Source organism: Coregonus lavaretus, assembly GCF_964263955.1.
Source record: "Coregonus lavaretus genome assembly, chromosome: 24".
In the NCBI taxonomy this organism is placed as follows: Eukaryota; Metazoa; Chordata; class Actinopteri; order Salmoniformes; family Salmonidae; genus Coregonus; species Coregonus lavaretus.
Window position 1 is genome coordinate 32,798,707 of NC_140011.1, and position 14,666 is coordinate 32,813,372.

Genomic DNA, 14,666 nt, shown 5'->3' on the forward strand with positions numbered 1-14,666 from the left:
CAATCCGGTTTCCGAGCTGGTCACGGGTGCACTTCAGCCACGCTCAAGGTCCTAAACGATATTATAACCGCGATTGATAATAGACAGTACTGTGCAGCCGTCTTCATCGACCTGGCCAAGGCTTTCGACTCTGTCAACCACCGCATTCTTATTGGCAGACTAAATAGCCTTGGTTTCTCAAATGACTGCCTCGCCTGGTTCACCAACTACTTCTCAGATAGAGTTCAGTGTGTCAAATCGGAGGGCCTGTTGTCTGGACCTATGGCAGTCTCTATGGGGGTGCCACAGGGTTCAATTCTTGGGCCGACACTTTTCTCCGTGTATATCAATGATGTCGCTCTTGCTGCTGGTGACTCTCAGATCCACCTCTACGCAGACGACACCATTTTGTATACATCTGGCCCTTCATTGGACACTGTGTTAACAAACCTCCAAACGAGCTTCAATGCCATACAACAATCCTTCAGTAGCCTTCAACTGCTCTTAAACACTAGTAAAACTAAATGCATGCTTTTCAATCGAACGCTGCTAGCACCCGCCCACCCGACTAGAATCACCACTCTCGACGGGTCTGACCTAGAGTATGTGGACAACTACAAATATCTAGGTGTCTGGTTAGACTGTAAACTCAACTTCCAGACTCACATAAAGAATCTCCAATCCAAAGTTAAATCTAGAATCGGCTTCCTATTTCGCAACAAAGCCTCCTTCACTCATGCTGCCAAACATGCCCTCGTAAAACTGACTATCCTACCGATCCTTGACTTCGGCGATGTCATTTACAAAATAGCCTCCAACACTCTACTCAGCAAATTGGATGTAGTCTATCACAGTGCCATCCGTTTTGTCTCCAAAGCCCCATACACTACCCACCACTGTGACCTGTACGCTCTTGTTGGCTGGTCCTCACTACATGTTCGTCGTCAAACCCACTGGCTCCAGGCCATCTATAAATCACTGCTAGGCAAATCCCCGCCTTATCTTAGCTCATTGGTCACCATAGCAGCACCCACCCGTAGTCTGCGCTCCAGCAGGTATATCTCTCTGGTCATTCCCAAAGCCAACACCTCCTTTGGCCGCCATTCCTTCCAGTTCTCTGCTGCCAATGACTGGAACGAATTGCAAAAATCTCTGAAGCTGGAGACTCTTATCTCCCTCAATAACTTTAAGCATCAGTTGTCAGAGCACCTTACCGATCACTGCACCTGTACACAGCCCATCTGAAATTAGCCCACCCAACTACCTCATCCCTGTATTGTTATTTATTTTGCTCTTTTGCACCCCAGTATCTCTATTTGCACATAATCTCTTGCACATCTAGCATTCCAGTGTTCAGAATAATTACAATAGTATTCACTATAGCCTATTTATTGCCTTACCTCCATAACTTGCTACATTTGCACACACTGTATATATATTTTCTGTTGTATTTCTGACTTTATGTTGTTTTTTTTACCCCATATGTAACTCTGTGTTGTTTTTATTGCACTACTTTGCTTTATCTTGGCCAGGTCGCAGTTGTAAATGAGAACCTGTTCTCAACTGGCTTACCTGGTTAAATAAAGGTGAAATAAAAAAATAAAAAAAAGACGGCACGCTCAAGAGTTTTGGAGAGAAAAGAAAGAAGGGATACTGGTCTGTAGTTGTTGACATCAGAGGGATCGAGTGTTGGTTTTTTGAGAAGGGGTGCAACTCTTGCTCTCTTGAAGACGGAAGGGACATAGCCAGCGGTCAAGGATGAGTTGATGAGCGAGGTGAGGTAAGGGAGAAGGTCACCGGAGATGGTCTGGAGAAGAGAGGAGGGGATAGGGTCAAGCGGGCAGGTTGTTGGGCGGCCGGCCGTCACAAGTCGCAAGATTTCATCTGGAGAGAGAGGGGAGAAAGAAGTCAAAGCATAGGGTAGGGCAGTGTGAGCAGGACCAGCAGTGTCATTTGACTTAACAAACGAGGATCGGATGTCGTCAACCTTCTTTTCAAAATGGTTGACGAAGTCATCCACAGAGAGGGAGGAGGGGGGAGGGGGAGGAGGATTCAGCAGGGAGGAGAAGGTGGCAAAGAGCTTCCTAGGGTTAGAGGCAGATGCTTGGAATTTAGAGTGGTAGAAAGTGGCTTTAGCAGCAGAAACAGATGAAGAAAATGTAGAGAGGAGGGAGTGAAAAGATGCCAGGTCCGCAGGGAGTCTAGTTGTTCTTCATTTCTGCTCGGCTGCCCGGAGCCCTGTTCTGTGAGCTCGCAATGAGTCGTCAAGCCACGGAGCAGGAGGGGAGGACCGAGCCGGCCGGGAGGATAGGGGACATAGAGAGTCAAAGGATGCAGAAAGGGAGGAGAGGAGGGTTGAGGAGGCAGAATCAGGAGATTGGAGGGAGAAGGATTGAGCAGAGGGAAGAGATGATAGGATGGAAGAGGAGAGAGTAGCGGGAGAGAGAGAGAGCGAAGGTTGCGACGGCGCATCACCATCTGAGTAGGGGCAGAGTGAGTAGTGTAGGAGGAGAGCGAGAGAGAAAAGGATACAAAGTAGTGGTCGGAGACATGGAGGGGAGTTGCAGTGTGATTAGTAGAAGAACAGCATCTAGTAAAGATGAGCGTATTACCTGCCTTGTGAGTAGGGGGGGACGGTGAGAGGGTGAGGTCAAAAGAGGAGAGGAGTGGAAAGAAGGAGGCAGAGAGAAATGAGTCAAAGGTAGACGTAGGGAGCTTGCAGTCACCCAGAACTGTGAGGGGTGAGCCATCCTCAGGAAAGGAACTTATCAAGGCGTCAAGCTCATTGATGAACTCTCCAAGGGAACCTGGAGGGCGATGAATGACAAGGATGTTAAGCTTGAATGGGCTAGTGACTGTGACAGCATGGAATTCAAATGAGGAGATAGACAGATGGGTCAGGGGAAAAAGAGAGAATGTCCACTTGGGAGAGATGAGGATTCCTGTGCCACCACCCCGCTGACCAGATGCTCTCGGGGTATGCGAGAACACATGGTCAGACGAGGAGAGAGCAGTAGGAGTAGCAGTGTTTTCAGTGGTAATCCATGTTTCCGTCAGCGCCAAGAAGTCGAGGGACTGGAGGGTAGCATAGGCTGAGATGAACTCTGCCTTGTTGGCTGCAGAACGGCAGTTCCAGAGGCTGCCAGAGACCTGGAACTCCACGTGGGTCGTGCGTGCAGGGACCACCAGGTTAGAGAGGCAGCAGCCACACGGTGTGAGGCGTTTGTATAGCCTGTGCGGAGAGGAGAGAACAGGGATAGACAGAGGCATAGTTGACAGGCTACAGAAAATGGCTACAATAATGCAAAGGAGATCGGAATGAAATGAACTAAACATCTGGGAAAGTGAGAGAGCGGGGCCTCCCTCACTTATGTTTCACTGAAACACCCAAATATAACTCTCCCAACTTCCACCTCAGAAACTATAATTGTTGTAAACTACAGCGGTTCAATGTTTTCTAGGAATAGACTAACTTAGTTTATTCAGCTAGCTAACTTGGTACAGTATTCTTCCGTGAAAACCGTCCAGGGCACCTAGTCATATGACGCCACAGCCAACTAGCATGCCGGACTCCAACAACACGGTTTAGCACCAATACTCGGCCACAACAAACCACCAGTGTGTCAACACGCCAAGCAGATCATTTGTGTCCGTGTCTAACGTTGTGGGTTAGTCCCGAAAGCTTGAGCGAGTCCGTCGTCAACTTATTCAGCCAGTTAGTTAGCTAGAATAGTTAGCATACTAGCTAGCCATTGCTATCTGCCAACGAAGAAACCCCTCCTCCCACCGCACGAACACAGAGAGAGAGCCAAGCTAACGTTAACTAGTCATCCTATCACAAAACAATGGTTTTGTGATAGGAGCTGACGTAACACTCACGGAGCGGCGACGGGAGTCATACCGCCTAGATAGGGAGCCGCCAGGAGATATGTTATCCATGGTGGTGTAGGGGGTGCTGCCCACCTCCATGGGTGAGGACTCGGAAGCAGGGCGGCTTCCATAGCTCAGATGGGGTGAGCGTCGAGGTTCCGGGAGGTGTTGGGAACGCCGTCTCTCTCTCAACATGTTGTCAAGACGGATGGACGTGGTGATGAGGGTATCAAGGTCCATCTCGTCGTCCCGACATGTGAGTTCCGTCTTGATGTCCTCCCTTAAGCCTCTCCTGAAGGCCGTGCGCATAGCACGCTCATTCCAGCCGGAAGACGCCACCACCGTGCGAAAGCTCAGAGCGTACTCGGACGCGGGCCCCTCTCTCTGTTGTAGATGGAGGAGACGCTCACCCCCGTCCTTTCCCTCCATGGGATGATCAAACACCGCCCTGAATTGAGCGAGGAAGGTGGGGTAGGCTAGTGCCACTGCCTCCTCTCCTTCCCAGACTGCAGTTGAACAGGTGGATTGGGGGCACTCGCCGCTCCCTGAGGTGGAACCGGAGCGCTGGGCAGATTATGCAGAGTTTGGAGTACTTCCTGCATGGCGGCGTTCAACTGGGCAAGCTGCTGCTGGTCGAGGCACTAGGAAACTCCTGCTGCATCCATTTTCGTTTGGTGTGTGATTCTGTGACGAGTACTGAGTATACGAAGAGACAGGACGCAGATGCAGGAATTAACAAGGTTTACTAAACAATGACAAAGAGAAATAACAAAGATAGCGTACACGACACGAAGCTAAACAATCACACACAACATAACAGTCCAGGGCTAAATAGGGGTGATGATGAGGTGCAGGTGCGCTGGAGGTGATTAGGGTGCGTTGGGTTTCCATTCCGGTGTTGCCGAGGTGGTGCATTCAGACCGGTGGCTCAGTAGACCGGTCGAATCAGAGCGCCGGAGGGGAGCAACGGGAGGAGACGTAACAATCAGGTAATGATGCCGCATTTGTCTCTAGTCATGATTACATTTTCTCTAATGATATTAAAAATTGTATGAACAAGCTAAATGCAAATAAATATAAAATCAGTCTCTCGCTCACACACACTGTCCTACACTTTTTTGAATTTGAATAGAACGATTATTCATTTCCTCTTTCATTCATGCATTTGTTCTCTCATGTCAGAGCCCTTCTCCTAATGGACTGGTGATGACTAGGGACTCATGAGGGGGTGGAGAGAAAATGACTCTCTACCTGATCCAGCTCAATTTCCTCCTCTCTGGACAGGAAATATACAAATATCTTTATCCACAGGAATAAATAAGACTAAAAACCATTTCGAGTCGGCATAGGTTAATAAAATATGTTGGTGGTGAAGCTACAGTATATAATTGGAATATGTTGTGAGGATTTAACCATTTATTGTAGATGTATACAAATTAGTCATTGTAAAGTGTCAACAAGATTAATAATAACCTTTTAGGTCCTCACTGGTAAGCCAATTCATACTCTCCCTCTACCTCAGACTGAGCCTGCTCTGTGACCCCTGCCACCCATACCATGGCACCCTGTGATGAAATCCCTGTCCAATCCCAGGTGTGCCCTGACAATGTTACCCCCTGTACTAGACAGCACCCACACCCATAACATTACCCCCTGTATTACCCACCACCCATATCATTACCCCATGTATTACCCACCACCCATAACATTACCCCTGGGCTACCCACCACCCATAACATTACCCCCTGTACTACCCACCACCCATAGCATTACCCCCTGGACTACCTACCACCCACAACATTACCCCATGTACTACCCACCACCCATAACATTACCCCCCGTACTACCACCACCCATAACATTACCCCCTGTACTACCAGCACCCATAACATTACCCCTTGTACTACCCACCACCCATAACATTACCCCTTGTACTACCCACCACCCATACCATTACCTCCTGTACTACCCCCCTCCCATAACATTACGCCCTGTACTACCCACCACCCATAACATTACCCCCTGTGGTACCACCATCCATAACATTACCCCCTGTACTACCCACCACCCATAACATTACCCCTTGTACTACCTACCACCCATACCATTACCCCCTGTACTAACCACCACCCATAACATTACCCCCTGTACTACTCACCACCCATAATATTACCCATAACATTACCCCCTGTACTACCCACCACCCACACCCATCTGTTTCTTCCCCTGCCCACCTACATAACGTCTGTGCCTGGACTCCCTGCCTCTCAGCTCCCACACTGAAGATACCACAGAGGAATGCCCAACACTCTGATACAAACACATCAAAACATACTCACACATTATCTCACATGCAAACACACACTCTTCACTGCCCATTCTAATGTAAGGTCTGAGTAAAGAATTTATTCTGAAATACTCTAAATATTCTTATTTTTTACACAAGTGAATCAGCTTCAGGTTTCTGTTGTTTCTGCCACTATGTGGAGACATTAAGGTACTGCTACTTCAGTCTACTGACCATGTGTGTGTGGGGCAAAGCTGAGAAAAACTTGTTAGTGTGAAAAAGAACATGATGAAGCGAGAATAACATCAATTTCTAAAAATAATTATTTAGGTAACAGATAACTGTGAATTATGTCTTAGGTAAGGGACCATTCTATAGTGGAGCATTCATGTAATGTCAACCTTTTGAACATGAATATGATGAAGTGAGAATAACATCCATATCTCAAAATAATTGTTTAGATAACAGAGATAACTGTGAATTATGTCTTAGGTAAAGGTAAATTATACAGTGGAGCATTGATGTAATGTCAACCCCTTTTTAGATGAATGTGAACTCTTACACAGCTACATGACGTCACACCATCCAAGTTTGGTTCATATGTGACTGCATTGTTGATTTGAATCCTAGTGTTGATTTTTGGTTGACATCTGGGTTAAAATTAGACGAAAAGACTGTGCATGTTCATGACCTCATGCACAGTCTACCAACTAGTCACGTTAATGCAACACATTGATAAAGTAGGTTGAAAGGAGACTTTGGGCTCTATTCAATCTGTAAAGCTGAAGCGTTACAGATTAGAAATGTAAAAGGTAATTTCCGATTGAGCCGACATATTCAGCGTTTACCATGAATGCAGTCTCCTCTAAAGCGGGAACATTGCCTTTAAATTTCAATCACGCTGTAAAGCTGAACTTCCGTGATGCAGATTGAATAGGGCCCTTTATTGACTCAACCAATTTACCAACTTTTAAGTTACGCTGTAGGCTATACATTTAAAAGACATTTAAACCCGAAGTTACAGTAATTTGGCAATTTACATTAAGATATTAATCTATGGTAACTACAGATATAAATATACTCCAATGTGGTAGTATATAGAAACAGTGTCCCTTGTATTGTAATTGTGCTCTACGGCTTTTAATTTACTGTAGTGTAAATGCATTGATCTGTGTCTGTACTCAAAAGAAGATAAGCAAACGTGACAGAAAGAGTTAGAAAAAAGGTCAGTAAAATAACCCATTAATGGGCCTTAATTAAGCAGAATAGGATGTAAGGCCACCAAAAGGAACATCATTCATCCAAATGTTGGTTTCATTTCTTTTCATTTTAGTAACATGTCAAAACAACCATAAGTTGTAAAAGAAAAACTAAAAACTAAAACTTAAAAAAAACTACAGAATAGTAACAAACAGTAATGTAAATTATTGATGGAGAGAAAGAGAACATAGTATAACATGGGTGGAAATGGTACCCTTGAATGGATGTTTTCATCAGTTGCCTTGGTAACAAGATAATGGCCCTCTATATAACTTAGGGTTGAAAATTGAAAATATGGTGTAGAGACCAGATACCAACTGTGTTATGGTGAACACAAGGTGATAGGTTAATCTGTTTATATAACTGTAATGGGAATATTACTGATTGAACTGTCTTAAACTATTGTGATGTACCCGTGTGCCAGCCATGTGTACCCTGTGCCAGTGTGCCATGCGTGTGTCCTTGTGTATGTGTCAGAGGAGGCTGGTGAAAGGAGGGAATAATATCTGGAAGGGAATAAATAGAACCGTATCAAAAACAAGTTTGATACTGTTCCATTTATTCCATTCCAGCCATTCTCCTCTCTCCTCAGAAGGCGTATGGTCCTACAAAGACAGACAGTCGTAAGGCAGAGCTGGTCTGGTAGCTCATGAGGGGGTTGACAGACACCATCTCCAGCTCCAGGGTGTACTCTTTTGGACCGGTCAAAGCACGGGCCAGGACCAGCATGGCACTGATGTTGTTAATTTGCTGTGAAAAGATAGAGAGAGGTGTAGTGGCATTGCATGAATGTGCAGGACTGAATCATAATTTTAACTCAGTATTCTGTCTTCAAAACCAGTCATTTTTGTTCCCCTACTACTGCAGTAGGCAGTTTTACATGTTAGGTCTTGGTAAGTATTTTTGTGTAATATGCAGACATCTAGACATTCTAGACATTCTGCTTTGTTCTTGACATGCATCCAACCCAGTGGTCTGGTATGTATAAGACCATGTATGGCTGAGATTGGGACACGTTCTCACCCTGACTCTTAAGTCAACACTGTACCCTTTAACTCCAAGCATTACAACACACACACCTGGATATTCAGCAGTTGGTGTTTCTCTTAGAAAAAGGGTTCCAAAAGAGTTATTCGGCTGTCCCCATAGGAGAACCCTTTTTGGTTCCAGGTAGAACCCTTTTTGGTTCCAGGTAGAACCCCTTTGGGTTCCATGTAGAACCTTCTGTGGAAAGGGGTTTTATATGGAACCCAAAATGGTTCTACCTGGAACCAAAAGGGTTCTTCAAAGGGTTCTCCTATGTGGATAAGAGTGTAGTGTAGTGAATGAAACTGGTCTACAGTTAACACATGGAGTGGAGAGAAAATAGTTGATACTCTTAAAGATGCCAGTATCTCCCACCCACTCACCCGTATGTAGAATTCCCCATTGTCGTCCCCAGAGCGGATGCGGAAGGTGTTGTAGACTCCAGGGTAGACGCTGGTGGCCTGGATCTGGAAGATGTCTGAGGGGACGGAGCGCTCTGAGGTGATGCTCATGTAGCGGTGGACGATGGAGAAGGGGAGGTCACCACACTCAGGCTTGATGACCGGGCAAACACAGCGGCTAGAAAGACAGGGAAGAGGGGGTGAAATAACCTGTCTAGTGCTGTCCGTGTGTCATTTCTTGTGTATCTGTGTGTAAGAGGATGCTACTCACTTGTCGGACCCTTGCACATAGGGCTCTTGACAGCGGTTGGAATCGGTGCACTGATAACCCCCATGGATGTTAATACAGGTCTGGCCCTCTCCACACTGGTGTATGTCTGTTTCACACTCATTCACATCTGGAGAGGGGGAGAGAGGGAGAGGGGGAGAGAGGGAGAGGGGGATAGGGGAAGAGAGGGAGGGCAGAGGAGAGAAAGAAGAACATAGAGAAAGAGATATCATAACTTCTCACATTTGTCAGTTATAAATACCAGGTCACTCTTGAAAAATAGATTTTTATCTCAATGAGAAGAACCTGTATAAATAAAGGTTAAATAAAAAATAAAAATGATAGCGTATTCTAACGATGTTTACCTTGGCAGAGTCTGGTGCCCTCTACCTGGTACCCCTCTGGACAGATACAGGAGAACCTCCCCGGATCGTTAACACACTGGAACTGGCACATGGAACTGGAGTAGCTGCACTCGTCTACGTCTGCACAGAGAGCAGGAGCGATAGATAGATTAGATTAGATTAGATTAGATTAGATTAGATTAGATAGATAGATAGATAGATAGATAGATAGATAGATAGATAGATAGATAGATAGATAGATAGATAGATAGATAGATAGATAGATAGATAGATAGATAGATAGATAGATAGATAGATAGATAGATAGAGAGAGAGAAAGACAGTCAGGGAAGAGTCAGGGAAGGGCACAGATGTAACTGAAGGGCTGGAGTTTAATAACCATCAGCATTCTTTGTTTTCATGTTGGAAACCTTACAGCGATATAGACTGACAGACAGACAATAGCCAAGGAGAAAATCAGGCCCTTTACCATTGCATGAGTGTCTGTCTGGTCCCAGCTCGTAGCCCTGTTCACAGCGACAAAGGAAGGTACCATACGTGTTGTAACATCTCTGCTGACAGGGGGCGGCCAACTCACACTCGTTCACATCTAGAGTTGGATATTGGGTGTTGTAGGGTTAGGGTTAGGGTTAAGTTGTAGTCGGGTGAGGAAGAGACCAGCAGGGGGATAAGAAGAACCTACAGTAACCATCATCAAATATATTGTGAGGTAATGAATTCTAGTTTAGCGTTTAAAGTTGAGTTGCTGCCAGTTTTACTCATGTAAAGGGACTTACCCACACATGAACGGTTGTTTCCAGCCAACTGAAACCCAGGCTCACATTCACAGGAGAAAGAGCCAGGTACATTTACACAGCGATGCTGACAGTACCTGTATCTGCACTCATCAATGTCTGAGAGGAGAGGACGAAAGAGAGGAGGTAAGATTCTGAGGTAGCGCAAAGGAGAATAGGAGAAGATGGAAAATAAACACAAAGTAAAAAGCCTCATTAGAGGAAAAAATAAAGAGAAACATGAGGTAGGTAGCCTGTCTCACCCACACACTCAATACCAATCTTGCTGTATCCATCTGGACACTGGCAGCTGTAGGTGCCCACAGTGTTAACGCACTGCTGGCTTGGCTGGCAGTCATGAAGATTGAGTACACACTCGTCCACGTCTGAAAACACACGCACACACACACACACACAGTGTAACCTTTGATTCAGTAGAACAAATAGGGAAGGCGAGGTGTTCATAGTAAATCATTCCACCCTGATCTCTGTTCTCACTCACAGCGCTCCATAAAATAAACCAACACATACACACTCACCCCGACCCTTCTCCCACTCAACACTTATGGCCAGCCTTCCCATTCTCTGTCCAGGTTTGTGACTCACCCAAACAGCCCTCCCACTGGCCTCACCTACACAGCCCTCCCACTGGGCCTCACCTACACAGCCCTCCCACTGGCCTCACCTACACAGCCCTCCCACTGGGCCTCACCTACACAGCCCTCCCACTGGCCTCACCTACACAGCCCTCCCACTGGGCCTCACCTACACAGCCCTCCCACTGGGCCTCACCTACACAGCCCTCCCACTGGGCCTCACCTACACAGCCCTCCCACTGGGCCTCACCTACACAGCCCTCCCACTGGGCCTCACCTACACAGCCCTCCCACTGGGCCTCACCTACACAGCCCTCCCACTGGCCTCACCTACACAGCCCTCCCACTGGGCCTCACCTACACAGCCCTCCCACTGGGCCTCACCTACACAGCCCTCCCACTGGCCTCACCTACACAGCCCTCCCACTGGGCCTCACCTACACAGCCCTCCCACTGGGCCTCACCTACACAGCCCTCCCCATGGGCATCGTAGCCCACAGGACAGGGGTTGAAGGCCTCATTGGACTCCACTGGCAGGATGGCCACTGATTGGCTGGACGGTTCAGGGGCGGTGATGACAGAGGCAGAGCGTGGGAGACACAAGTAACCGCCATAGTGGTTAAAACACTTCATCTCCCCCTGGCAGGCCTCCACAATGGTCTGACACTCATTGATATCTGAGAGATGAGGTAAGAGAGAAAATGGGTGAAAGGCAAATGAAGGAGATGGAGAGAGCAAGAGATGAGGAGGAAAGTGTGAAAGTGCAATCACGTGAGGAGTAAAAAAACCTCAAATGAGAGTTGGTGATGAATAGAACTGACAAAGGAAGCATATTTACCATGATATTTTGGCTGTGACACCATCAGATCATAAGCACAGTGACATCACTTTCTCACACATCACTCTCTGTAACATTACAACCTAAATTAATCCACCCACCTTTACAATGCTGACTCTCAATATCCCACTCATAACCATCTGTGCACTCCTGAGAGAGAGAGAGAGAGAAAGAAAGAAAGAAAGAAAGAAAGAAAGAAAGAAAGAAAGAAAGAAAGAAAGAAAGAAAGAAAGAAAGAAAGAAAGAAAGAAAGAAAGAAAGAAAGAAAGAAAGAAAGAGAGAGAGAGAGAGAGAGAGAGAGAGAGAGAGAGAGAGAGAGAGAGAGAGAGAGAGAGAGAGAGAGAGAGAGAGAGAGAGAGAGAGAGAGAGAGAGAGAAAGGTTGCAGTGTTGACTGTATGCACTAAAGTGCCAGAGCATCTATGCACATATACAATATTAGAAGAGGGACTGACTCAGGTACATGGGGAATGAGCATTGTTATCGAGAGGTGTAAATGTTGCAGGGAGAGAGGCATAAAGTGGCTTTTAGAAGAGACAGGGTGAAAAACTAAGCAATGAAAAAGTAATAAGAAGGAAGAGGAGACGTGAAGACTGACTCATCCTTACCATGAGGCTGTCACCTTCAGGAGGCGATTGAGACATTGTATGGTGGTGGAGGGACAAACTCACACACACACATAACAACACAAATGTTCCCCGCATACTACACATAAACACACAGAAGCAAACAAATAGAGAGCAGGTAGCAGACAGACAAACAAATGCTGCGGAGTCACTCAATCACAATCACACACTTGAGTCAGCAGTACATAAATGTACGGGCAAAGATCAATAACACAGGGAGGGGAACCAAAGTGATATTCCAGAATCTGTGAGAGACAAGAGAGAGAGAGAAATTAAGTATGACAATGGCATAAACAGTGATACTTACTAGTGGTATGTCATGTGTGCATGTATCCCAGTTCAGACTGTGCATGGGTGACCTGAACACAACTGCATTATGTCAAATAGCTACATTTAGACCCATGCTTTTTAACCTGCTAAACTAATGGTCACACTGGAAGACAGAGTAGACTGCCCCATGCTCTCATGCTCGAATCATGTACTGCATAAGTAGAACAATGTGTGCCACTGGCCAAACTACCATTTCAAAGAAAATATGTCACACAATTATAATGGTTTGAATCGGTATTTCATAACTTGCCACATACCATGAAGTCCTCTGTTTTCACTTCAGTATAATGAGACTGAACCCCCATATCCAGACAGACACTTGCTGATATTGGCAAATAACCACATCACCACTCTCTGAGAGATTAAAGCAATTAGGCTGGTTCCAAGAAGGCCGTGAACTCCTTTCCTAAATTCCTCACTACTCTAGTCTAATGGTGCCAGAGATATGACCTCAAGGGCCTGGGAGGGCACAGGTGCAGGTATACAGACACCACATGAAGCTATGCATAACTGGATTTAGCTCACAGCTGTGCATAAACTTTTATTAGTCCATGGTACATTTTTCCATAGGTTTTATCATTGTGCAATAATGTAAAACAGACGTTTAGCATAATATTAAACCATCTCAAAATCAAATGTGGAAATGTACACATGTTTATTGTGGCCATTCTTGGCCCTAAAGCCTGGCAGGTGATGAGATTGACAGATGAGCCTCCTCTTTCAGGAGGGTTTTAGTGGGTAGACCGATCCCTTTCCTGCAGTCACTGACCAAAAGCGCCCTCTATTGTCCTCATGGGTGGAATGTTGTTAATATTTTTCATAATTTCATATTTAATACAGATTATTAAAGAAAACAGACAAAAATCAGGTGTTTCTATGTCAAACAGTTGTGTTATATTTTAGTCTTCTGTGATGTATAGAAAGTGTATATTGGGATGCAAACTCAAAATGTTATACATTTCAACATGGTACAGGTGACTTCTTTTTTGTAAGCCCATAACCATGTGTGTGAGGTGTATACTTTTGTTTCAAAGTAGATTAGTTTAAGACTACCAAGAATCACTCTGTGTGACCCTGATTTAGCCCACTGCAGTAACAGGCTTTAAGATGAGCATATATTTAGCAATTGATCAATCAATTCAATACAACTTGCATTGCAGAACTTACACAGTGCATTTTATCCTCAAAGAAAAAAAAAAATAGCAGAAAACAACATACAGATGTAAGATCTTAATTTAATCAGCCTGTTGCAGGATAACTTTCCTGCAATGCAATACATTTTTAACTTGTAGTGTATTTGAGGTTTAAAAAGGCTTCTGAAGATTGTAATTTCCACTTTGAAATGTCAGACTTGATTTACAGAAAATGTATCAACCCCTGCAAAAGTGTCCATTAATTATAATTCACATAATAATTTCCATTTCCTGTTGCTGTAGGATTATGTTCCTGCTGTAGCAAACTGGCTCAAATTAAGATCCTACATTTGTACTACAGCAGGTTGAAGGGAAGAATGAAGAATGACATGTTACTACCTACAGTACTGTCTTTCTATGTAATGTATTGCATATTTGTTTTTAAATTCTACATTCCTACATACAATAACAGTTTAAAAATCTAACATTGAAACACATCAGACACAAATATCAAGGTAAATATTTTAAAGAATCACACTCACTGATCAGTCTTCCTCTAATCCACAGTTCTGTTCACTTGTATAATGTTGTACGTCCTTGACACCCTTTTGCGGTTTATGCTAACAGAAAATCTTCCTCAAGATGCAGGGCTATAGTACAGCTTTATGGGCTGTCTCTTCCTCACTTTCTCTCTCCTCCTTTTGATTAGTGATTTACAGGTCCTGTCTTTTAGGTGTCTGTCCTACAAGTAGATCAGTAGATTGTGGCAGTGTGAAAGTGAGTATGTGAAGCAGTGTGAAAGTGTGTTTGTGAAACGAAGTGTTTGTGGAGAAAAAAAGGGGTCTGGGGTAGAGAAAGGAAAGGGGGAGGGACAGCCCATTCTTACCCCCTAAACCACATCCTTGCTGCCCAGCCC

The 14,666-nt window shown here is 45.1% G+C and overlaps 1 protein-coding gene across 1 annotated transcript; it reads right to left on the minus strand.

The window, feature by feature from the left end:
• Window positions 1-7,467: 7,467 nt before the first annotated feature.
• Window positions 7,468-12,374, minus strand: efemp2b (EGF containing fibulin extracellular matrix protein 2b; the record flags this gene model as incomplete). Its single annotated transcript, XM_084140464.1, has 10 exons — window positions 7,468-8,146; window positions 8,806-9,001; window positions 9,095-9,221; window positions 9,457-9,576; window positions 9,926-10,045; window positions 10,233-10,349; window positions 10,493-10,615; window positions 11,290-11,502; window positions 11,765-11,813; window positions 12,270-12,374. The coding sequence occupies 10 exons, from the start codon at window positions 12,372-12,374 to the stop codon at window positions 7,985-7,987; spliced, it is 1,332 nt and encodes a 443-aa protein (XP_083996590.1). The 3' UTR covers window positions 7,468-7,984.
• Between the last annotated feature and the right edge of the window lie 2,292 nt (window positions 12,375-14,666).